The sequence below is a fragment of the Carcharhinus amblyrhynchos genome, chromosome 19 (assembly GCF_965287045.1).
Source record: "Carcharhinus amblyrhynchos chromosome 19, sCarAmb.v2.hapA, whole genome shotgun sequence".
Classification (NCBI taxonomy): domain Eukaryota; kingdom Metazoa; phylum Chordata; class Chondrichthyes; order Carcharhiniformes; family Carcharhinidae; genus Carcharhinus; species Carcharhinus amblyrhynchos.
In genome coordinates, this window is record NC_137342.1 from 26,228,821 (window position 1) to 26,254,929 (window position 26,109).

At 37.2% G+C, this 26,109-nt stretch overlaps 1 protein-coding gene across 5 annotated transcripts in view; it reads left to right on the top strand.

The window, feature by feature from the left end:
* trabd (TraB domain containing) overlaps positions 1-26,109 on the top strand; it is a 33,639-nt gene extending 7,530 nt beyond the window's left edge. For 2 of the 5 annotated variants that reach the window (XM_080207385.1, XM_080207386.1), the window contains exons 3-11: positions 2,020-2,077; positions 5,486-5,561; positions 7,956-8,122; positions 10,631-10,771; positions 15,368-15,478; positions 16,535-16,674; positions 18,844-19,016; positions 20,482-20,593; positions 22,198-26,108. In XM_080207385.1, coding sequence (XP_080063511.1) covers positions 2,057-2,077; positions 5,486-5,561; positions 7,956-8,122; positions 10,631-10,771; positions 15,368-15,478; positions 16,535-16,674; positions 18,844-19,016; positions 20,482-20,593; positions 22,198-22,369 — 1,113 coding nt within the window. In that variant the 5' untranslated portion in view covers positions 2,020-2,056 and the 3' untranslated portion in view covers positions 22,370-26,108. Of the gene's footprint in view, positions 1-2,019; positions 2,078-5,485; positions 5,562-7,955; positions 8,123-10,630; positions 10,772-15,367; positions 15,479-16,534; positions 16,675-18,843; positions 19,017-20,481; positions 20,594-22,197 lie in introns of all 5 variants that reach the window. The other 3 variants (XM_080207387.1, XM_080207388.1, XM_080207390.1) reach the window with 3 other exon arrangements.

The window sequence follows — 26,109 nt, forward strand, 5'->3', positions numbered from 1 at the left end:
CAGACCTAGACTCTGCAGCTTAGAAGAATGAAAGATGCTTTCATTGACATATCCAAGATTCCTAATGGAATTGACAGGATATACTCTTGAGAGATTGACTCCCCTGGCTGGAAATCTTAAAAAAGGGAGCATAGCCTTGGGATACGAGGCCCACTGACTTTAGAAAGGTGTTCACTCAAAGGATTGAGGATCTTTGGAATACCTTCCTTCTCTCTCTCTTGTTGAGACTCCGAGGGAATCAAATTAAAGGATACTAACACTGGCAGCTAAGTGGAGTACAGATAAAGTAAAGTCTGATCATGTTGCATAGCAGATTACATTTGAGAGGCCATATAGCCTATTCCTATTTCTTATGGCAAATTTAGCTATGATGAGAAGCTTGAACCAGATGTCTCAATTGCTACACATTTTCCCCACTGCTATATTTACCAGTTTCACAAAGGTGCATGCGGTTTTCCAATTTAGGTGTAGGATCACCAATGTGCCTTCCTTCCATAGAAACTAGAAGCAGGAGTAAGCCATTCGGCCCTTCAAGCCTGCTCACCATTCATTATGATCTTGGCTGATCATCAAAATTCAATATCCTGATTTTTTTTTTCTCCCCTTCCTCCCTTTCATATCCCTTGACCCCTTTAGCCCTAAGACCTGTATCTACTTTCTTCTTGAAATCAGACAATGTTTTGGCCTCAGCTTCTTTCTGTGGTAGTGAATTTCACAAATTCACCACCCTCTGGGTGAAGAAATTTCTCCTCGCCTCAGTTCTAAAAAGTTTACCTCTTATGCCCAAACTATGAGCCTCTCATTCTGGACTCCCCTACTATCGGGAACATTCTTTCTCAATCTACCCTGTCTAACCCTGTTAGAATTTTATACGTTTCTACAAGATCTCCTCTTTCACTTCTAAACTCCAATGAATATAATCGTAACCACACATTGAATATGCTAATCTCTTTCTCTGACTTATTAAGCACATATCATTGGGAGTAATGCAAAATAAGTCTTGAAGGTTATGTCTGCTTTTGAACTTCTTGAAGTTGCTTTGTATACTCAAATCTACGACGACCTATAAAACTGGTTTATACATGATAATGACTTCTGACTGCCTGTCCTGGCTTTTCAAAATCTTTTATAGGATTTGGAAAGCAACATATTCAATGCTCTATCACATGTATAAATGAAGCTACTTAATCCAAATATTCATTATAGGAAACAGTGAATTTTCATTCCATTAATCTGGGCTATATTAACATTTCAAAAAGGTCAATAAATGATATTCCAACACCTTGCGTTAAACAGACTTGCACTGAATGCTAAGTTGTATACTTAAATGAGAGATGCCTGAAGTTTCTAAAACCCAGTCAGTACTTTATTGTGATGAATTCTGTGTTTGTTTCATCAATTCCCTTCTAGTTAAATTGTCATCAAGTGTCTTATTTAAATTAAGTGCCTAATAATTTGGCATCCAACTAAAGTCGAGTTGCTGTATGATGTTTCAAAAACTACCAATTACTTTCTTTGTATTGAATTAGTAGATAATGGTTTTCACTTTCTTAACACTGAACATTTTCTAGTGTTTTCAGTCGCAATATTTGAAGGCCCGTGTTTTAATTAATGGAATTAAAATACTGCAATTAAGCAGTTATCAATCGGAATTGTTTCACTCCAGACTGCTGCAATGTTCAGTTGAGAGGTTACTTCTCTTGACTGGAGAATCTAGAACTGATAAGCATGGTCTTGAGATAAGGGCACAGCTTTTTTAGACCGAAATGAGTAGAAGTATTTTCACTTGAAGGCTGTGAATCTTTGGCATTCTCTACCACAAAGAGCTGTGGATTCTCAGAAATTGTGTATTCAAGACTGAGATCGATAAATTTTTGGATCCCAAGACAATCAAGGAATATGCAGATCAGACACAAAATTAGCAGGACAATCTCCAGCAGTTATGTGGCCCATTTCTCTTCCTATTTCTCATGTTATAACATGGTATAACAATTTAACTTTTGGTGTCCTGACCAACAGATTCTCGTTGACTGCCTTTGTGAAGAGTAATTCGGGGATGGAGGAAGACCAAAGGGAGGTGGGCTGGTTTCATTAACTTGTGGTTAAATATATACATATATCTTACAGTTTCAAAAGAATGTCTGTTTCTTGCGGACTATTTACATAATTTTAGATGCAAAAGTTCTGAATTTCAGTCTTGGCTAACCGAGCAAGGCTGATGGTGGATTCCTCATGTTCCCATTGATATATTAATTCATGTGGAAAAACCCAATAGCAAGAAGCTTTTATCTTTTGAATTTAGCTAATATGGGGAGATAAATTCCTGTGTGCTAGATATGTCAAAACCCTTAGCCTGTTCCTATATGAAGTGAATTATTTCTGTTAATCTGGAAACTGATTTCACTCTTGTATGCATCCTTAAGATACAGTTGATACCTGCCTTGGGTCATGTACTTTTCTGTCCTCCCTTCTACCAAGTTAAACACCAGTTTCTTCTGATAATGAGGAGAACTTACGCTGGGAAATTGGCACACAAGACAAAAAATGCATTACTGCCTTGCTTAACAGTGGGCAAAATAATGAAGAATAGGTGAATGTAAAGTTTTATTATATTTTGTAAGGTCCCTAATGGCTTTAGTTTATCAGTGCACAACAGCCAGGATGTCTATCCTGTGTCTTTGTTAGTTGGTCTCAGTGAAGTAAATAGCAGAATTATTATATTTGACCCTGAGTTAGGGAGTAGAAAATTAGTTGCAAGATAATAAGAAATAGAACAAGTAATAGGTCATTCAGCCCCTCAAGCTGCCTCTGCCATTCAGTAAGATCATGACTGATCTGATTATGACCTTAACTCCACTTGACACCCTTGTTTGTCAAAAATCTGTATGACTCAGCTTTAAGTATTCTCAATGACCCAACCTCAACTGATCCTTGTGGAAGAGAATTTGAAAGGCCAACAGCACTCATAGAAAATTCCTCCTCATCCCCATCTTAAATGGGGGACCATTTATTTCTGAACCGTGTCCCCTGGACATCCTCTCAGCACCTATCCTCAGAATGTTTCAGTAAGATCACTTCTGATTCTTCTGACTGTTCTAACCCAATCTGTTAAAGTTTTCCTCACAAAACCCCTTTATCTGGAATGCACTGCCTGAGAGTATAATGGAGAGAAGGGCAATAGAAGTTTTCCAAAAGAAATCGTTATATGAAAAAAAATTAATTATATAAAAAGGAGAAATTTGCAGGCCTAGGGGAAAAGATAGAGGAGTGACAGTGGGTGAATTGCACCATCTAAGGGCTAGCACATAGACAATGGGCTGAATGGCTGCCTTCTATTTTTACTGCAAAAGTGAACATTTACCCACATTACACTCCATCTGCCAGTTTTTTTGTCCACTCACCACTTATCTAACATCCTTTTGTAGACTCTGTACTCTTCTCAGCTTGCTTTCCTGTCCATTTTATGCCATCAGCAAATTTAGCTACAATAAAGTCATTTCATCCAAGTTGTTAATATAGATCATAAATAGTTGGGGCCTAGCACATCACTAGTTATAGTTTGCCAACCTGAAAATAATCCATTTAGCCCATGCATCTCATTCATGTTAGTAAGTATCATTCCAACTCCAAGAGCTCTTGTCCAATAAACTTTTGTTTGATCCCTGAAATACATATACTGGTATCCTTTTATCCACTCTATATATTTAAATCCTTAAAGAACCCTAATATGTTGAACATGATTTCTCCGTCTGATTGTCTTACAATTTTCTACATATCCTGCTACTACCCCTTTGGTAATAGATTTGAGCATTTTCCCAATGACAGATTTTAGATTAGCCTAAAGTTTCCAGCTTTCCATCTCCCTCCTTTCTTGAATAATGGCGTTAAATTTGCTGTTTTCCAATCCCCTGGGACCTTTCCAGAATCGAAGAAATTTTGGAAGTGAGGCAGGAACATTGAAAACATTTAAAAGGCATTTGGACAGACACATTGATAGGAAATGTTTAGAGGGATATGGGCCAAATGCAGGCAAATGGGGTTAGCTTAGATGGGCGTTTTGGTTTGAACCAGTTTGGGCCAAAGGGCTTGTCCCCATGTCTAAGATCCTGTGGTTGCAACCAGCATCTCTATACCCACTTCTTTTAAGATCATAGGATACAGGCCATCGGATGCAGGGGACTTATCAGCCTTTCATCCCATAGTTTTCCTATTACTTTTATGGTTATTTTAAATCTTTCTTTTATCTCTCATTTCCTAATATTCTTTCTGTGTCATATACTGTGAAGACATTTATAAAATACTTGTTCAATGTCTCTGCCATTTCCTTGTTTCCCATTTTTAATTCCCAAGAGACCAGAGCTTACTTTAGCTATTCTTCCTTTTTATATACATGTAGAAGTTTTCACTGTTTTTATATGTTTTGCTAGATTTTTCTCACACTCCAATTTTTTGTCTTTGTTTTTTTTAGACATCCTTTGCTGGTTTCTAAAACTTTCTCAATCTTCTGACCCACCACTCGGCTTTGCAGCATTGTTTGTCACTTCTTTCAGTTTGGTATCGTCCTTAACTTCCTTAACTAGTCACAGATGGCATACTCTTCTCATAGCTTTTTTCTTTCTCAAAGGGATACATCTTTGAGAGTTATGAAATATTTGGAATTACTTCTCTACCATCCTACCTTTTAACTTATTTTCCTATTCTACGTTAGCCAACTCTGACTTGCACCCTTGTAATTGTCTTTATTTAAGTTTATGACAACAGTTTCAGACCCATATTTCTAAAATGTGTCATGTTACGATCACTCTTCTCTAGAGGATCCTTTACTGTGAGGTCATTAATTAATCTTGTCTCATTGTATTATGTTAACATAAAGTTCCCAAGTTGCTTCAGAAATATATTATTATTATTATTTAAAAGAACACTGCAGCATAGGATATGTACAGATCAATTTTGCTCTGTTCTTCCTGTGTAGGATTTCACTTCGAAGAATTTATGTTCTGGGTTCAAAGCGCTCTTGATTTTTCTGCTATTAAAATCAATGACTGGAAGGTTGAGTGTTGTGAGTTGGATGCAAGGAAATTAGCAATGATTCTCTAATGACTGTTTCTGTCTCACGAGGCCCTGAATCAGGAACCAAATCTCACTAAGTTTACCCTATAATAGTATGGCGGTATATAGCTCGCTAATAATCAATGAAGACATGGAAAGTGATGAAAGTAGTTTACATTTGAGATGAGTGATCTGCAAGTGTTTAATAAATGACTATTACTTGCTTTGAAATGATACATTATTGTTGGCCAGTACTTCCATGAGTATTGAAACAGAAACAAATATTGCAAACGATGCATCAATTAATGTTGTTGGATGCTAGTATGACACTGAAAGCAAAACATCTGGGGTTTAACAGGACTGAAAATTATCTACTGCTTTCAGAAGCTTAAAGAGCTTAAAATAACTCTCTTAGCTTTGTTTTTTTTTCCCCTAGGCAGAGGCAAGCTTGACACCCCCAGCAGTATCTGATGATGATCCACAGAATATGTCAGATATTCAGCAAAACTTGTGTAAGCATTTTGTAATTACTTTCCAAAAGGAAGATGGTAAAGTTACTGTAATATCATGTGTTTGTGTTAGTTTTCTTGTAACTAGTACCATATCCCATGAGGATATACCAGTGTCTAAGATCATGGTCTTTTTTGATTGACATCTTCTTTGCTTGTGTTATAATTACCATTTCCTCATATGTTTCATCCCCTTTCATCTTTTCAATGTTGATGATTTTCTTAGATTTTTAGCCCTTTCACACCAATATTCTCAATTTTATCCAAGGATAGAATCACAGAATGACCATCGCCTTTGCTGTGCTCATTCAGTCCATCGTGCCTCTCTACAAGAGCAATTTAGCTCTTTGCACTTGTGTAGAAAGGAGTAACTACCATGGAAGAAATTTTCTCCCACTATCTCCTGTTTTATCCACCCAAAAGAGGTTGAAGTAATTTAATACTTTTAAATTAAAATAACATCTATAAAAAACACTATTACTGATTTGGGGATCTTTAAATTTTTATTTTGTCTACCAAAAAAGACCTGTCATTCTGGTTTGGGAGCAAAGTGCTCAGCCAACTTTAGCTAAGGAACCATCAGCAAGTGGTCCTTATAAGTTGTAATCTGGATCAAATTTCTATTTGTCTCAATATGCTCATCGTGAATGATCTGAACCAGGAAGTATTGGCGAACTATTATTTCACTCTTTTTATTTAACACTTCCAAGTTGAACCTTGAATTTTAATCGAGACTCTTGAACTAATTATTAATTACTAATTAATTAGTATTAGGGAAACTGAGTTACTACTAAACCTTAAAAATACCTTATTAAAGCATATTGAAGTCCACTGTCCTCTGTTGTGTTAATAATGCACCTCATGCATATTACAGTTGCTTCAGGATTTCACATTTGTTTTCCACTGGCAAAATTGCTGCGTTCAGAAATTTTTTTTTGACAATCTTCAACATAGTCGGGCCATATTTTGCTTTGCAAAACAAAAACGAGATCAAACGACTGAAGAGGGCACAGCTGGTGGTGGCTGTGATGTGTTTATCACAGTTTATAGTTGCAGGAAAATGAAGTATTTGTTGCTTTCTCACACATCAACCTTTCAGACTGAAACAGAAAGCAAGGTTTTACTACTTGTTCCTCTCTTTCCTTTACCAAGTTTATATTAACGAATTGATGAAAATAATGTTAATTTTGCTGCAGTTTGTTTCAATAACTGAGATTGAAGCAATAAATTTGGGATTTCTAGGCCCCTTTGGATGTTGGTTCATATACTTGATTTTGAGACTTAGACCTAAGTCAGTGCTTTATTAGTGTATCATTTATTGATATCTCTTAAGTCACTATTTTCCAAGCATTTGATTTGATTTATTATTGTCATATGTATTAACATACAGTGAAAAGTATTGTTTCTTGCGCGCTCTGCAGACAAAGCATATTGTTCATAGAGAAGGAAACGAGAGAGTGCAGAATGTAATGTTACAGTCATAACTAGGGTGTAGAGAAAAATCAACTTAATGCAAGATAAGTCCATTCAAAAGTCTGACAGCAGCAGGGAAAAAGCAGCTTTTGAGTCGGTTGGTACGTGACTTCAGACTGCTGTATCTTTTTTCCAACAGAAGATAGTGAAAGAGTGAATGTCTGGAAAGCATAGGGTCCTTAATTATGCTGGCTGCTTTGCCAAGGCAGCAGTAAATGTAGACAGAGTCAATGGATGGAAGGCTGGTTTGCATGATACATTGGGCTACGTTCATGACCTTTTGTAGTTCGTTGCAGTCTTGGACAGAGCAGGAGCCATTCTAAGCTGTGATACAACCAGAAAGAATGCTTTCAATAGTGCATCTGTAAAAGTTTGTGAGAGTCGTAGCTGACATGCCAAATTTCCTTCGTCTTCTGAGAAAGTAGAGGCGTTGGTGGGCTTTCTTCATGTCAGCATGGGGGGACCAGGACAGGTTGCTGGTGATCTGAACACCTAAAAATTTGAAGCTTTCGATCCTTGTAGTCCTTAGTTTAAATGCAAAAATAAACTGGATTGGCTGTATTAACCATTGACATGCTATCGCTCAAAAAACATTCGCACAGCTTTGTTACCCATGAAGTCAGTAGACCCAGGATGAAGTCCCCCCTGTAACTTTATTGTGGAGTTTGATGTTAATTTGCAATACCTTTAAATGTTAACCTGAAAAAAAATTAATTACTCAGAAACTTGTGTTGTCTTAAGAGTTCGGTCATCATAACATGTCAGTCACCTGATAAGGGAATTTAAGGAAATTTGTGTAGTCTCCTACAATTAGCAGTTGGAGGCTGCAGTGTGGTGCACGGTTCAGTGCAGCTCAGAGTTACAATTTTGCTATCACATGCCAGTGTGATGGACACATTTCTGAACATATTTACTTACTTACAGCAGATGAAGATGCTTTTAAACTTCTGTGGGAGATGAAGATGCGAAAAAGACAAGGGAAACCAAATCTACCAGAAACTGTCACTGAACTTGGCACCGAAGATGGCTGTAAAGTCTACCTAGTTGGCACAGCCCATTTCAGTGAGAGTAGCAGAAAAGATGTTGTAAAGGTAAAAATGGAAAATGTAACGTTTTGGGGGAACAAAATTGTCTGAGCTGATCCAAAGAATTTAAACAAAGGATAATACTGAAGCAATAAGATTTTGATTCTTGTACAATTGCAACGTGCATTGTGAATGTTCTAATTTACTGCAAAACAACCTCTGACCAGTTTTGAGATTAGTGTTTTAGTTGTGGGCTGGAGGGGGATTGCAGTCCTAATTCAGTACCCACTTTCACCGTTCCTGTTTTCATTCAGTGATATACAGCCACACTTGAGGCAGAAACGTGGCCATATATTAAAATCTTTGGTGATACTTATTCCTGAAATTAAACTTGCCACAGTGTTTGAGTTCTGCGTTAATAATGCGGGGAGTGCACTTTCATTTCAATAGATTTATTGTAATCAAGAAATGCTGTTTGTCACTGTACATCTGTGGGCGGCATGGTGGCACACTGTTTAGTACTGCTGCTTCATAGCTCCAGGGACCTGGGTTCAATTCCTGGCTTGGGTCACTGTCTGTGTGGAGTTTGCACCTTCTCCTCGTATCTGCGTAGGTTTCCTCCGGGTGCTCCAGTTTCCTCCCACAGCCCAGAGATGTGCAGGTTAGGTTGATTGGCCATGCTAAAAAAAAATTGCCCCTTAGAGCTGTGAGTTGCGTAGGTTAGAGGGTTCAGCGGGTAAATATGTACGGATATAGTGGTAGGGCCAGGGTGGAATTGTGGTCGGTGCAGACTTTATGGGCCGAATGGCCTCCTTCTGCACTGTTTGCGGTAAAGTATGGTCGTAGGGTATTGCCTTAGCTTGTTAGGAATGTACTTTCTCATACTAGTTTTAAAAGGAGTTAGTTATGCTGAGGGATGGTGGGAGTACAATTTGTTTGAAGATTAGCCCATGTCATTTTTGATCTTACTAAGCAGAATGCAGAGTAATTGAACCAGTTATTTCTCACAATGTGTCTTGCATATTATGTTTGTTTATTATTAGTTTCATAATGTCATTCTCTCATACTGTTAATATTTATTTACTTTGCACTATTACATAATAAGTAACTTGTGATAATTTCTCTGAATTATTCAGTTACCCAAACAGTTATGTTTCCTGGCCTGTTTGGATAAGTGGCAACCTGCTGTTTGTATTATCACTGTACAAGTTGATTCTGCCATAAAATGCAATAAAGCTGTTGAATTATTTGGTTATAGCTGATGGAGTTTTATATCACCAGATAGCTTCAGATTTTAAAAATGCCCTTGTTCTGATCTCCTGAATGGGAGAAGTGTTGCAATTGACTCAAAATAGTGTTGGACAATCATTTTGGCTTCCTGCTCTTTACTGTATTTAAGCAATACCTGTTGAGTGAGTGCAGGTTTGGGATCAGCAAATTGTGGTTGAATAATCTGCCAACACTAAAAATTCAAGCTGTTGCATGAAGTGTGGCCACTGGAAAATATTAAACAGTAGCAGCTACAAGCACCTATCCTGTATGCATTGGCACAAAGATGGGCATCTTCCTTTTCACGAAGTAGGAAAGCAGATTTTTATACTGGGTACCAGTAATGGGTGAATGAAATAATTGTGAACATATGTATTACCACAGTTGTGGCTTCTGTGGATATGTAATGAAAGAAACTAATTGCACACTGTTGATGTCCGAACTATGTGTGGCATCTTAGTCTTACACTCCCTAGTTCATCAGGGTGTGTAAGACTAAGATGATAAAGTGCCGTGACTGGTAGGTCTGGTAGTGCCATGTAACAAGTTCAAATGTGGCAATTTACATCACATTTGTGGACCTGAGGATTTATAATGGTGTCAAAAAAGTTGACAGGAATTGCACACTGATGTGAAATTCTCATTGCAAATAGATACATGAATTTTTATTCCTTTCAATGAATTTTTATTCATAGAACATAGAACGTTACAGCGCAGAACAGGCCCTTCGGCCCACGATGTTGCGCCGACCAGTTAAAAAACAATGACCCACTAATCTAAACCAATCCCTTTTCGTCCATAAACCTATCCACGGATCTCTTAAACGACCCCAAACTAGGCGCATTTACAACTGCAGCAGGCAGGGCATTCCAATCCCTCACCACCCTCTGGGTAAAGAACCTACCCCTGACATCCGTCCTATAACTACCCCCCCCTTAATTTAAAGCCATGCCCCCTCGTGCTAGCTTTCTCCATCCGAGGAAAAAGGCTATCACTGTCCACCCTATCTAAACCTCTAATCATCTTATATGTTTCAATAAGATCCCCTCTTAGCCGCCTTCTTTCTAGCGAAAACAACCCATTCCTTTCAAATCAAAATACCTGAGCACTTTATACACCTACTTAAAATAGCACGACTGTGAATTAAGACATTCAGTAGGTATTCAGTGCTAACACATTTCCTTTGGAGCAGCTCATGGATTCCAGTTGGTTCTCCTTCAGGATTGTGAACCCACATTAGTAACTTCTTCCTGTTGCAAGCACATTCCTGTAAGCATGGTGTTCATCACCTTGTATTTTGTTCTAGACTATTCAAGAAGTACAGCCAGATGTGGTGGTTGTGGAACTGTGTCAGTACAGAGTCTCCATGCTCAAGATGGATGAAAAGACATTACTAAAGGAAGCCAGAGAAATCAATCTGGACAAGTTGCAACAAGCTATAAAACAGGTACTCTCTTTAGCCTGATCTTTCTATTTTCAATACCAATGAAAGGTAGCAATAAGGCATTCAGAAATAATTCCAGCATTTTATGCTGGTTGGAACAGGTGAGAAAATACATTGTAAACTGAGGAATCGTGCAGAACCAGTGTACAGAAAAAGTAAGTTAGTGTGTGTAAGAAAATATGGGATTTAAAACAAAAATCAATTTGAAGAGAGCTGGTTGCAGAGTTATGGGGGAGATACTGGATTGTGAGACTATGTTGGACAGCTCCTTCAAAGAGCCAGAAGAGGAATAATGGGTTGAATGCCCCTCTTCTGCAAGTTGCTATTCTATGTGCAGACCACAGTCTCTCTCATGGACTCTGACCTATTTCCTTCCCAGAGTAATGTACTGCAAAGTTTTTCCCTGTTTTTCTCAAAGATGAATCATGCAAAAATGTGAAAGTTAGGTAAGTATAGACAACTAGAAAAAACTTTTAATTCATTGGACCAATCCCTGAGTTCAAAAGCAGTACGGCATTTGCTGCCCATTTCCCTCAAGTCATTGCTTTGCCAAATACTGGGTCTTTTAAGACTAAAGTTATAAAGCCTTGTTTTCAGTTTTGGCACTGCATTCAAAACATTTGTGTGTGTGTGTGTGTGTGTGTGTTCCCGCCCCGTTGTATCTGATTTTTATCCCATGTCTCCTTGGTTTCATGTCAGATTATGATTATACCCTTCAGGATCTTGAATATTTCAGTCTTCTCCAAGTGAAAATAATCTAATTGAATATCTGAACTAAAAGAAACTACCAGACTGTATATGGATAATCCTTTGCTGCACTTTTACTGATGTCAGTTTATGCTCATGTTGTGACCAGAACTGTAACATTACTGCAGATGTGGATGAAGTAATGGTGTTGAGCTGTATCACAGATTCAATTTGTCTTGGCTGCTGTTGCATTTGCAGGTGATTCAACAACCTGGCGATCAATATCCCCAGTTGTTTTCCATCGATGTATCTTGCACACTAACCCATTCAACTTTGTGGTGTTAATGTTCATTTTTTTTTCTTGATCTTGCTTTGGATTGTTTCTTGGTTGAATAGCTCACAGACCCATTCATTACTTCATCCCCATCTGTAGTAATGCTATAGTTCTGGTCACAATATTACAATAAGTACATATTGACACCAGCAAAAGTGCACCAAAGAATTATCCATCTAGTACCTGGCATAAAATACCTTTGCTCAGAGAAACTGAGTTTGTTTACACCAGAGAAGACTTTCTCAAATGCAAAAACTATGAATGCTGGAAATCTGAAATAATAACAGAAAATGCGAGAATCACTTAGCAGGTTTGACAGCATCTGTAGAGAATCAGAGTTAACATTTCAAGTCTATGACTTTTTGTCAGAACCGATTAATTTGTTTTTGATCTCCTTACTTCGTACTTGTTCGCATTGAATTTTGTTTCCCAAAATATCTATTAAAATATATATTGCATAATTTATCCTTGACCAATACCTTCCCTGACCACATATTTCTATGCTCCTAGCTGTCCATTAAGTTTATTTTAGTATCACGAGTAGGCTTATACTAACACTGCAATGAAGTTACTCTGAAAATTCCCTAGTTGCCACACTCTGGCACCTGTTTGGGTACACTCAGAGAAAACTTAGCACCGCCAATGCACCTAACAAGCATGTTTTGTGGGAAGAAACTAGAGCACCTGGAGGAAATCCACACAGACAACAGGAAGAATGTGCAGATTCGGCACCCAAGCTGGGAATTGAATCTGGCACCCTGGCACTGTGAGGCAGCAGTACTGACCACCTTGCTGCCATCCATGTGATATTTGTTTGACATTTGATCATCTTTGCTTATTTTAAACGTGTTTTTCAATCCAAACAAGGTGACCTTTTTTAGAATTTAACGGAATAGCACCAGTTCCATTTGCCAGGAATCTTTCTTTTGAGGACAAATAGTTACTTCTGATCTCAAGTCTTACCTAAAATGTGCTGCCAATCCTTGTGCTTAAGCATCCATATTCTCCATTTTCCGTGACATTTTAACAATCTCAATTTTCTATCTCCATGTCCTATACAGCAGTGAAAGTCAGTTAATCTTGAGGTGAATATGTTCCACTTTCCAGGTGTATTTTAACATGTTTAATGTGAGATCAAAATAGTTTCAAATTCGCAATTCACTTTTTTTAAATAAATAGCTTAAGTAGTGTTTATTGAATCTTATACATGGAAGCATTGTTAAGTTTAATTCATATGTATTTAAAAATAAATGAATTCGGCCTCACTTCAATAACATTATATTATTGGAATTTCATCATGTGGTAATTGAATTTCTTTTGAAGATGAAAGCAGGTAGTACCTATACTCAAACTCCATTTAGAGATAGTTATGTTACTTGAGTAGGTTTAAATTTGAAAATTGCACTTTATTATCCTCCTCGATGGTGTTTTTAATATGTTTACAGAATGCCGCAATGCATTCTAAATTGTCACTTCAGTGACAAAGTACCAGATGCATATGCCAGAAATGTGCTGTGACAACTTGTTCAGTCCCATCAATCTTCATTGTCAAACTTGCCTCTGTGATGGCACTATAAGCTCTTTAGTTAGAGAATTTCAGGATTTATGGCTCACTTCAACATCTAAATAAAAAATCTGGGCTGATACTTCACTGCAGCACTTGGGTGCATTGCATGATTTGAGATGCTGACCTTCAGGTGAAACAAGCCTCTCAAAATATCTTATTGCACTGTTAAGACCATGGTATCTCACTGCTGGCCAAAATTTTTCTGTCAGCTTGCACCACCAAACACAGGTTAACATATTATTCATTATATTGTTGTTTTTAGACTCTCGTGTTTGCCTAAAAAAATACATTGACTGTAGTTCAAAAGTAATTTGTTGCCTGCAGAGCATTTTGGAATGTGAATGACACTCTACAAGTTTAGTCCTTCTCCTGCCTTTCTCCTTTGTATAGCCTCTGTCTCTCTCTCTCTCTCTCTCTCTCCCTTGCCTGTCTTTTCCTCTACTTTATCTTTCCTCTTTTGTCTTTCTTTTCTCTCTGCCCCCTCTTCCCCCATAAAGCTAATTATACTCTGCTTTTTCCTTTTTGATATTTGATTTATTATTGTCACACGTATCAGTATACAGTGAAACGTTTTGTTTCTTGCACACTATGCAGACAATGCATATTGTACATAGGGAAGGAAAGGAGAGAGTGCAGACTGTAGCATTACAGTCACAGCTAGAGTGTAGAAAAAGATCAACTTAATGCGAATTAGGTTTATTCAAAAGTCTGGCAGTGGGGAAGAAGCTGTTTTTGAGCTGATACGTGATCTGAGGCTTTTATATCTTTTTCCCGATGGAGGTCCTTGATTATTTCCAGTGGGAAGTGTAGATAGTGTCAGTGGATGGGAGGCTGGTTTTGAGTGATGGACTGAGCTCCATTTGCGACCCTTTGTAGTTTTTTTTTGTGATCTTGGGCAGAGCAGGAGCCACAGCAAGCTGTGATACAACTGGAAAGAATGTTTTCTGTGGTGCATTTGTAGAAGTTGGTGAGAGTTGTAGCAGACATGCCAAATTTCCTTATTTCAAATATTATTCAAAAAATTCCAGTAACATTGAATGAGAAAGATTTTTGTCACCCAATTTAGGTTCTTGCAAATTAATTTGAATCCAAGATTCTGTTTAAATTTTTTTTAAATTTATTTTGTACATCTAGATTCACCAATTTTATTAAATGGCTTTGTTTCCCTTATCCCTTGATTGTTTTCAGGGAGGAATAGAACTTGTCTACATATATCAATGGTGCAGTTTAATTTTGAAGTGCACAGAGAAATTAAAATTGACTTTGGGTCTCCTGATCTTATTCCCGTTCTTATTTGTAGAATGCTTCTATGCTCTTCTAAGAGTTAGCTTTTTGAATGGAAAAGAAAACGGTAAACTTGGCAGTCAGCAAAATGAAAGCCCTTTTGAAACCAACCTGAGGTTGCTTTCAGATGCACAGGTTTACCTTCCCGGGACACACTTCTCAAGATAAAGTTGAGGGGGGAGCAGTTTAGAACGGAGTTGAGGAGGAACTTCTTCACTCAAAGGGTGGTGAATCTCTGGAATTCTCTGCCCGTTGATGTGGTGGAGGCTACCTCGCTAAATATATTTAAGACACGGGTAGATAGGTTTTTGACAGACAAGGGAATTAAGGGTTATGGGGAGAAAACGGGAAAGTGGAACTGAGCCACTTCTGATCAGCCATGATCTTATTGTAGGGCTAGATGGCCTACTCCTGCTCCTATTTCTTATGTTCTTATGTTGTTCTAGTTCTTTCCCACAAAAGTCTAGATAAATTTCTCAGTCAACCTTTGTAAAGAATAAAGGGGGTATTCTTTTTAAAGAAATATTTTTACAGGTTGTTCATGCAGTGCCAGTTATCTGTAAAAATTGGCGTTTTAAACACTAATAGGTAATTTAAGTAGTGGTCAGTGTTATATCCTTTTGATACTTTTTGATGAAAACAAGATGCTTTAGCTAAATGTAATGGTGAGTACCAAAATGCTTCTTTTAGCTACTTAACAAGAATTTTTGCATTTATGTTTTAACAGAATGGAGTAATGTCTGGATTAATGCAGATGCTGTTGTTGAAGGTCTCTGCTCACATCACTGAACAGCTGGGTATGGCCCCAGGAGGCGAATTCAGGGAGGCCTTCAAGGAGGTAGGCATTCAGCTGTATAAGCTAATGTGTCTCTCGAAATTGAGAAGCCTCTACTCATGCTCATATATTCTGACCACAACAACAGTAAAATGCAATAAACTGACATTTATTTTGAGTAATGTATTTCAGCAAGATTTATTGGTAAATTGAATGTGTATTTGGATTGAACATTAAGGTCTTACAAATTTGAGTTTCATTTATTCAAAAGAGTATGTGGAATAGCTATAATATAAATTATTCTATAAGCAACATCTTAATGTTATGTTTCAGTGGTGTTTAATGAGTAATGAATGTTGGCCAAGACTTCCATACTGCTGTTTGAATACAACCATTGGATATTTTTAACTCACTCTCTGAATATGAGCATCACTGACTGATAGGGTCAATATCACTGCTTCTCCTTAATTGTCTTTGAATGGTGGTGATGCACAGCCTTTTTGAACTACTCCAGTGTGATTTTAATAGAACTGAATCACTTGCTGGCACTTCAGAGGGTGGAATCAATCATGTTGTGTGGAACTGGAGTCACAAATGTAGGACAGTTTGAACAAGGACATCAGAATTCATACCCTAAAGGTCATTAGTTTTTTTTATAACAGATTCTTGGCCACTTTCTCTGGCAACAGCTTTTTATTTCCATCTTTAAATAGAATTCCAATTCTCAAACTGTCATGATCAGTTATGAACTTAGATTGCTTGCAATATCAATTCATGATTGTAGATTACTTATCAATTAACATAGCTATTAGGGTATTATGTTCCTGCAACGATCCTCTCGTCACATCTAAAAGACGACACCTTCAACAGTACTCCCTTAATACTGTATTGCTCTGCCAGTCTAGATTGTGCTCAAGTTTAAGTGAAGCTTGAACACTTTGAAGTGCGAGTATTCCCATAGAGTCAAGACTTGCAAGAAAAGGAGTGATGTCCTTTTGATCATATATGTAATGGTCACCTATTTTGGAATAAAGGTTTCTGGATACTAAATGGCGTATTGACATGCAAACCTTTATGAAACATGCAGTTCAAAAATCTCTCAAATTTTCTGTGTTTCAGGCTGGAAAAGTGCCTTTTTGTAAGTTTCACCTTGGGGATAGGCCCATCCCCATCACTTTTAAAAGGGCCATTGCTGCACTTTCCATCTGGCAAAAGGTCAAATTAGCCTGGGGCCTCTGTTTCCTGTCTGATCCTATCAGGTATGAATAAATACTTCATAATTTCTGGGACTTGCATGCTTCAATCTTGCCACTTATAACTCAACAATTTAAATTATACAACACTGTGGTGTTTTCTTGAAATATGAGATCAGGATCTGAAAAAAATAGTAAACTTAAAACATTCCATCAACATCAATGGGTGGAGCCTTCCTTAGACATGGTCATGTTAATCTTTTATTTTGTGATTAAGCTAAAAATATTTTCCTTGTTAAATAAGTCCTAATATAACTGTTCATGCCATGAGTGACCATCACAATTTCTGACTTCTAGCAAACATAGAGCCATTGTATCTGATATGATTACATTATTGTTGTACAGATACATCTATTGTATGCTAATTTAGTAATTTTTCAGGATTGAAATCATCTTGATAAATCATTTAACCTTTCGTCTTGCAGTTTATAATGGGACAGAGTAGGCTATTCAGCTCTTTAAACCTGTTCTATCATTCCATTAGATTATGGCTGATTGGTACTACTCCTCAACTCGAATTACCTCCATAACACGTGATACCCTTAGTAATAAAAATCTCAGTCATGATCTTGTAACAGTTGTGAGGATTATAAAACTACATTTTGGGGCTGAAGCATTAAATTTAGGGTAAATTAAGGGACATGTGATCTGTTTTGCAGTCTGCCTGACAGCAAATCTGTGTGTTTTAATTTTTAGACATCAAAAAAAGGCTTAGATTATTTTTCTTGCACTTGGAGACAATGGCAGCAGTCTCTATGTTTAAGAGTCTCAAAGTTCCAGAGAAGTGTTCAAGGTGCCATGTTTTAAACAGTTATGCTGTAAACTGTCCGTTTACTTCGAAGGTGGAGGAAAGTGGAGCCCAAGATCACTAACAGTTCCACCTGAATGTGAGGTTAATGTGTTTCACATTGCCATGAGGAAGAGAGCAGAGGAAGTCATTTTTGAGATCGGGGCATAGGACTCTCCTACAAATCAGTGAATGTTAGAGACAAGCAACAGCAGTTCTAGGATCAGCAGAGAGACGAGCCTGCTTTGTGATCTGTCACTGCCAGATGTGGGAGGGAGACAGTCTCTACTTGAAGAGATGCAGACGTATCCAAGATTCTGGGATATTGGTCCTGGTATGGCCATTGGGGAAAAGACTACTCAGAACAGGCTTTATTGCTGGTTTTGGATTTAAGAAAATCTCTGAAATCTAAAGGAAGTATCTGAAAGTGGTCACTTGAAATTACTCCGTGACAAAATGGGAATACAAGGAACCCACTGGAACTGTGGACTGCTTGATACAAGGACTAATTCCTGAGCAGTGCGATGGGTGATGATTATAAAATGGGTGCTTTCCTTTTTATAGCTTAAAGTATAAGTCCAAAAAGAAAAGTGTTTAGTTCATGGTGCTTTTAGTCATTCGTTAGAGTAAATTTTGAAAATGTGAACTCTTGCTGCATTATTCTTTCAGCTAATAATTGGAAGATCATTTCTGATGCTGCCATATTTAATCACTTCAATTCAAACAGTCTAAATATTCTAAACTCATGGGAAAATAAACTAAATTTATGCAACCTGTCATAATTCTGGGGCATTCTCTAAGGCTAAAGTCCTTTAAGTTATAGTGCCCCAAAAGTTTCTGGCCAAGGGATCTATGCAACTGAAAGATAACTTGGTCTCCTTTTTATTTAACCCCTTTAAAATGAAAACCATTATATCATTAGCTTTTCTGATTGTTTACTGTAGCTATGTAAATAGTTTTCAGTAGTTTTTATACATGGATGTTTAAATCCCTCAGCGCTTCTTAGTGTGTGGCTATTTATGTTGTAACTCTGCTCATGTGTATGCAACCTACTCCAAATTTAGAATCATCTGCAAACTTGGATATATAACTATTATTTTATCCAAATATATGACGAAAGGCTGATCCTTGAAGAGAGCATCAAGGCTCATTCCAACCAACCAACATATATTTCCTGCCCTCTTATTCACCTCCTACTTCCATTTCTACAGTGAGGGTGTAGGACTGCTTTGTAAAACTATAGATTAAATGCATGATAGACGTGCAATAATGAATTGGATATGAAAGGGGGTTTTTTTTGAAAGCATTAAAAGAAATTAGACAAAAAGAGAAAAATAATGGTAGGAAAATGTTTGTCCATAAATTTTTAACTAATCTATCTGTTTCAGTAAAGATGACGTAGAAAAGTGCAAACAAAAAGATCTCCTGGAGCAGATGATGTCTGAAATGATTGGAGAGTTTCCTGACCTTCACCGTACAATTGTTGCCGAACGAGATGTTTATCTAGCATACATGCTGAAGCAGGCAGCAAAGCCATTAGAACTACCTCTGGCTTTAGGACGTAAGCATATAAAGCAGCCTACATTAAGATATTGTTGCCTGTACTTGGAATTCTCATTGGCATTGTGTTTAACCCTCAAATATACAAGTCTCCCTGGTGGCTAACTCTGGTTGTGCTGCTACCCAGCACATTCCAAGGCTTGGTCTCTAAACCCTGTTGATTTAGCTGATTTCGACCAAGGCAACAGCAGCATACTATACGTTGCCTCACCCAGGGTTATTTCTATCGAATGCTACTCCGTGACCTCTGCTGGAAGTGCATTAGTGGAATGACGGGGCTTCATGGTGATTTTTTTTGTTTCCACTTAGTCTGTCAATAAGCAGTTAAAACTCATGAAGGATTATTTGGATTTGGATGAGACAGTGACCAATTGCTATTGTGTGTGAAACCAAACTGCAGCTAAGATCCATGCCTTCAGGGAAATAAGAGATGAATAGGGACCCACGAATATTCAGGTTCCTGGGAAAATTCTCAAATTGTTCCGGAGTCTCCAGATCCTGCTGAAAGAGTAAGGCTGGAAAGACCTGGTGTTGCTGGCTTCTCTTGCAGTCATCTAGTACTCTTTTTCTCCAGTATGTAGACCATGTAAAGTGGGATTGTCAATGGGGAAATAAACTATTCATTCCATAAATCCTATCTCAGTAATTTTGTTGGAATGCTTTTTCAGGTGTGATACAGAATGCAGGGAAGGTTTTGAACATAGGAATCAACAAGAATAATTGGTCCCAGGTTATGGCCAAAATTCTCCACAAGCAATTGCAGTGTTTGGAGTCACTTTATTTAGGTTTTCCACTTCATTGAACAGGTTTGAGGGGCTGAATGGCCTATTCCTGTTCCCACTCTGTGGCAATGAGTGATTAAAAGGTGTGAAAGTCCCAGAATTTAGGACAGGTTAAGCTATCATGAGTGTGTGCATTGTAATCTATGATGTGGAGATGTCGGTGTTGGACAGGGGTAGAAGTCTCACAACACCAGGTTAAAGTCTAATAGGTTTATTTGGTAGCACGAGCTTTTGGAGCGCTGCCCCTTCATCACTCACCTGATGAACAGCCTGTGCACCAAAAGCTCGTGCTACCAAATAAACCTGTTGGACTTTAAGCTGGTGTTGTGAGACTTCTTACAGAGGAAATCTAGTTATTGACAAGTTTTATGCAGCTCTGCCAAAGATTAGTATACGTGCTATTACGGTTTGACATGACTGCAGTGAAAAGCAACAGATCTAATGATTGGAACTGAGTTATGGGTGCGTGCATCAAAATTGTTTTTCATTGTGTAGCCTAAGCAGTCACTGGATATGTAAATATATTTGTTATGGTCAGTATTTTTAATTGACAAGATTGTGTACAGTAGGACAATTGTGCAATTTGGTGTAATTTTCCATTTTATCCAGTTAAAAGGATTGATTATTGGGTTACACTGCAATTATTATAGGATCTAATAAGTTATTTTTCTATTCACCCCACAGCTGAGTCTAGCCAGCAAATACCATCTGTTGTGGTAGGAGTTGTTGGAATGGGCCACATACCTGGCATTGAGAAGAACTGGAATAATCTATTAAATATTCAAGAATTAATGAGGTAAAATCTGCCATAATCCTTCACCTGCAAAAATTTTGTCTTGATTTTGTGATGAGTAGCATTGAAACAAATACATTGAGATTCACATATAATACACATAAATTACTGTGTTCATGTATAGCTCCTCTTATTAATTCAAAATATAGCAGATGACTCGATGAAATTACCTTTTTCTCAAACCAGAAATACTAATTATGTTCTTGGCTCTGAGGCCTGAAAGTGTAAAATTCAGTTTGAAAGAGTTAACAACAAGCAAAGCATCTTGTACCAAGCCCGTTATCATCTTCCTTCTGTATATAATGCATGATTAATTTGGAAAACACATTTTGGAATTGGACAAAAACTGGTGGTGAGAAAAAATGAAAATTTAAAGCTGCATGTCTTCCATAGTTTTTTGTCTATGGAAAGTCCAGTTGAGACTCAAATGCAGCAAGCCATCACATGGTGAGGATAATCAAAGCAAACCTAGAAAACTTGAACCGGGGCTTCCATGTTGCTGACATACTGCCAGAAGTTTGAACTGTTGTGGGAGTTAGGCCAGAAGGATTTGGCAGGGTTGGCTACAGGTTGGCATTTGTAAAGAGGGAAGATAATATTTTGGAAATGGGTGTTATTTAGACCAAAAGCTAAGGTGAAGCTGGAAAGTCCAGTCAGAGAAGAAATGGGGCCTTTATAAAATAGATTTTTCTGAAGCAGTTTTGAGCAGTCCAGTAGGAGTAGTGATCCAGGGGCATGACTGAAATTGGTTTTGGAGAGATTAGTTTTGCTTCATCTAAAATACACACAGGTTTTGCTTAGCCCAGATCTAGAGCAACTATATATTATCCCTGCTTGTTGTAGTATGAGTTTAAATCAACTTTTCTTTGGCATTCTAGAGTTAAAATACGTCCTATACTTAATACCAATCAGCGGTTTTATCATTAACTGCTGGTAATGGGGACAACCTCCCTGAATTGCTTTCAAAAAAAACTCGAGTGTGGCAGCAACTCTCAATGCCAGTCAGTCACTTATTAAAATATGTATTTTATACATATAAAACTTAGGAATTGATATGAAGTAAAGATATTCATCACTGTTTCAATAACTTATGCAAATATGAATTACATAAAGGTGCGCTCACCTATAAATGGCCCCCTATAATTAATGATATGAAGATATTACAAAGTGTTGTGGTGAAAAGCCAACTTTCAGTTGAGTGGGTATGCGCATCCTATCGTTAGACAAAATGTCAAGAAATTTGTAATTTAGTGTGCACCTGAGGTATAAAGACCAGTAAAATGATGCTGAGTTAGCCAAGGTCGCATGATTCTGCAGCTCTTTTATCCTTGTTATCTTGTAAGGCAGAGGAGAAAAGGGTATAAGTTGTTGTGCCTCATAGCTATTCAGGAGCTCCTTCTGAGGTATGCCAGTGTTGGCAAAGTGCAAGGACAGTGTTAGAATCATAATTGACCATTCTAGTAGCCTCCCTGTAGTGTTTGTACTGTTATGCAATATGCAGTTTATTGAATTGTACTTTTGATGCAATATAATTCTTATCAGTTTGAGTTTATATGGTTTTTTTTTGTTGATTCCTTCGACTGATTAATTTTGATTTTTTTTTACAGTGTTCCTCCACCATCATTGGCTACTAAAGTATTCAAGTTTGCTATTAAAGTAACTCTTATGGGACTCGTGGGCTATGGCTGCTACCGTGTGGGAAAAGGGACCATTCAGTTAGTGTTGTCAAGACCACTTATACAGAGATACCTCCACAAATTTACAAATGAAATATTCTAACTGAAAGCTAAAGAGTTTGATGACCTTTTACTTGATTAAAAGAAGTGCTGACGGCAAAAGTGCAGGAAACCTTGCAATTTCAGTGCGTTTGTATTAGACTTCGAATTCAGTAATGCAAATGATGGATAAATTCTCATTACTTAAAAGCTGCACCATTTGGAAGCAGTCAGAAAATTTACCAATGCCATTCTGCATAAAGACATCTCTCTTTTAACTCTGAGAGGAAACCTGTAATATGAATGGCTTGAGCTTAAGTCATCAGGCTACGGTATTTTAAGCCCATCGATTTTGGGATGGTGGGGAACTTAAATTTACAAATGTTCGTATTTTGAAATACTGCAATAGTACTATCTATTTTCATTTAATGCAGCATTAAGAGACACATGGTTCCACTGTTGCTTTAAAATCATGTTCAAATGCTGCTGAGAAAATCATGTGATTATCTCAGATGTTCGTAACTAGTAACCTGCACAAAATTGTTGTAGTAACTTTTCAGATATTAGTATGAAGATTTTGACATAATGTCCACATCCAAATAACTGTACAGTTTACAACTCGAGATGCAACTAGTGGTTAACTTTTCTTTAGAATCTATTGGTTCATAAATGTTTATTTTGGTGGGTGAAGGAATTCTATTAAAGCAAATGAATATATAAAATTATTTATGATTCACTCTTTCAAAACCAACATGCATTCAGGATTTGCCATTTTAAAAGCAAGTATTTCAAAGAAGGTTTAAAAACTGGCCTTTATTTACCACCACCCCCCCCCCCTCCCCCACAACACCCCCTTGCTAATACTTTCCCTTTCCCATCTCCTGAATTTATTGACATCTTGCTGGAGGTGATGAACAGGTGCTAGGTGCCCCCAGTACCATGGTCGATTTTGCATGATTCATGTGAGTTATAGTGCATCCTGACAGGATATTTCACAAGGGATTTTGCAATCATGCCACAGCCTTGTTAAAAATGTAAGCTTCCAGTGTAATGGGAACTTGTCCCCTTGCTCACCCTTCACCAAAATCACTTGCTGAGCATTTGAAATTGGAAAAGTATTTAGCAGCAAGAAAGTGAAAGCTGTTTTTGTAGCTTCTTCCCCACATCTGTCTTTCTCCTCCATATTTCCCCCCCGCCCACTGTCATTACCCCACCTTTGTCACATGAAAGTAATGTCCTACAGGATTCATAACCAATAAATGCAAATCAATTCAGACTGAAAGCAGCATCTCTGTCCAGCTTGTAACTGAGGACATAATAAATTTGTAGGCTTTTATGATCTCTTATCACGGTATGTCACTTCTATTTGTAGACTGTTGACATAGAAGACAGTAATTTGCGGTTGTCTCAGTCTGTAAAGTTGCTGAATCTTATAGGTTACTTTTATTCAAAATTTGTATCTCTGTTAAATGTCTATTTTCGAATCATCGAGGAATATAGCAAGTGTTACCTAAACAATATAAACTATGTGCACTTTTTGTGAATCTGCATTGCCTTGATAGTGCTTGCTTGGCTACTTATATTCTATATTTGTAGGACCAGTGTTACCTTCAGCAAAGAAGCATTATCCTCAGGTTATATTATGTAATGCAGAATGTGCAGGAAAGTGTTGTTAAAAAAACAGTAATTTATAATTTCAGAATGTGTGTTGCACCTTTTCATTTGAACAGTAGAATTGTGTGTGTAATATATTTGTATATAACCATGCAGTTCTCTTAAAAAGAAAAGGGCTCAATTAATTTTTTGTTAGCTTTTGGGCGTTTGGGAAATAAAAATATGCATCATGATGCCTTCTGTAGATGGGTGTGATGTGTACTACAAAACATCTCAGTTTGTATCTCTAGTATGACTGATTTTAACAGTTTTTAAACTAATTTGGCATGGAAATGGGAGGGAGCGAAAAGGGTTCTGTGAAAATCCATGTTTGCATCAGGAATCTGACTGCATTACATGTGTTGTCAGTTATTTTAACATAAAAATCAGAATGTGACTTGCACATCCCTCTTTTGTAGCTGTGAATATCTTTACTGAAGGCAGAAATTGCATGCTAAAACAATGGTTAATGAAAGTTGGAGCAGATTGCAAGTGTATAATTATGGATCACAAAAGCGTTTGAGCTGGTATTTAGAGATGGAGTTCTGAATATTTTTTGACGGTTTTTTTGTTTGGGGCACCTTTGCAATTTTGTCATTCTGATGGAGTGAAGCTACTTTCTCGGAGGCTTTAATAGCATTTTGAAGCAAGTTGAATACACATACTTTCATATCTGCTTTTGTTATGGTACTATTTAATTTTCTTAATAGGATTAAATTATGTGGAGAAATGGGCAGCAATTTAAAATGTCTGGTCACTCCCACAATAAAGGGCCTTGCAATTCCAGCTGTAGGCCCTTCATACTAAACTGTATTTTAAAATGACTGGACATAACCATAATGTGATTTTCAATCATTGTTTTTGTTCACAAAGAGAATACATATCTGTTGCCATATGTTAAATCCCTTCACAACTGAAGTAACTGAAAATGAAATTGGGTGTTCAGTAGTGCCTATGTACAAATAATCACACCCTTCTGCTTTAAATGTAACTGCAAGGAAAATTTCCCAGGATAGTTTTTTTTCTAAAGAAACAGCATGGGGATTCCTTATTTTGAACCTTTTTACACAAAGCATACACACTGTTTTTATTACAGTATTCTGCAATTCAGATTCACCCTGAAAACTTAACTCTGCCTTATGTGAAAACAGAACGAAAAATAAAACTGCTACTGAGCATTTTTTTGTATACATGCAATTCATGTTAAGTGTGAAAGTTTGAAAAGGCACATTATTAATTATGTTCAAATTTGTTTGTTACCTGTCAGTAGTCTTGTACAACCTTGTTTTCCAGTTTTAAAAAATAAATCTGCATTTTATTGCAATGCAATGTAAAAATAAATGGGCCTATTTAGACTACCTGTGACCATGTTGGATTCTGACAAAGATCAATGAATGTAGCCCATGTATGTATTGTACATTAGAACTAATGAAATCCAAATTCTAGTTGGAGAAGATTAAACACCAATAAATCCATGGAAATTAGCAGTAATGTTGAGCTGGTCGATGGCTTTAGTTTTAACAGTATTTTGGCCTGCACTTTCCAGAACATAAAATGTTTAACACTACCTATAAATAATTGAAAATGTGACAATATGAAGTACAGCAAAATATTATTTAGATCGTGATTTCTAGCCATTCCTGGTCCTAAGACTTGTTTGCTGAAATGTTTTTTTGTTTTTGAAGTTACATTCCCTGGCTGTTTTCAAAATTGTACCAAAAAATGATATTTATTGAGTGTTATCTACTGTGTGATGCCTTGCTGGACTTCATTTCTGCTTCTCAGGTACTGTACTTTGATTTTAAAAATATCAATGGTTACAACTTGTCCTTGGTTGGGCCTTGAAATATAAAAAGCCATGTTTTCCAGACATCCAGCTATGGGGTATGTTTTTTGTGCTGTGTATCTCTCCGTTGTGATGTAACTATAAAAATCAAATCCATCTTCAATTTCTGTAGGATTGTGCCTTTTAACAGCTAAATAAATGTTCTGGGATATTGCAGATCATAATGATAACGTAAGTGTAGAAATAAAGTTTTACAGAGATTTTAACTGTTTGTTATTAATTTTCTCTTAAATATCCTAGATCTGACCAGATGTACCTTGTATTAAAATCACTTAAGGAAAGGTTCACAATCTAACTGAATACGA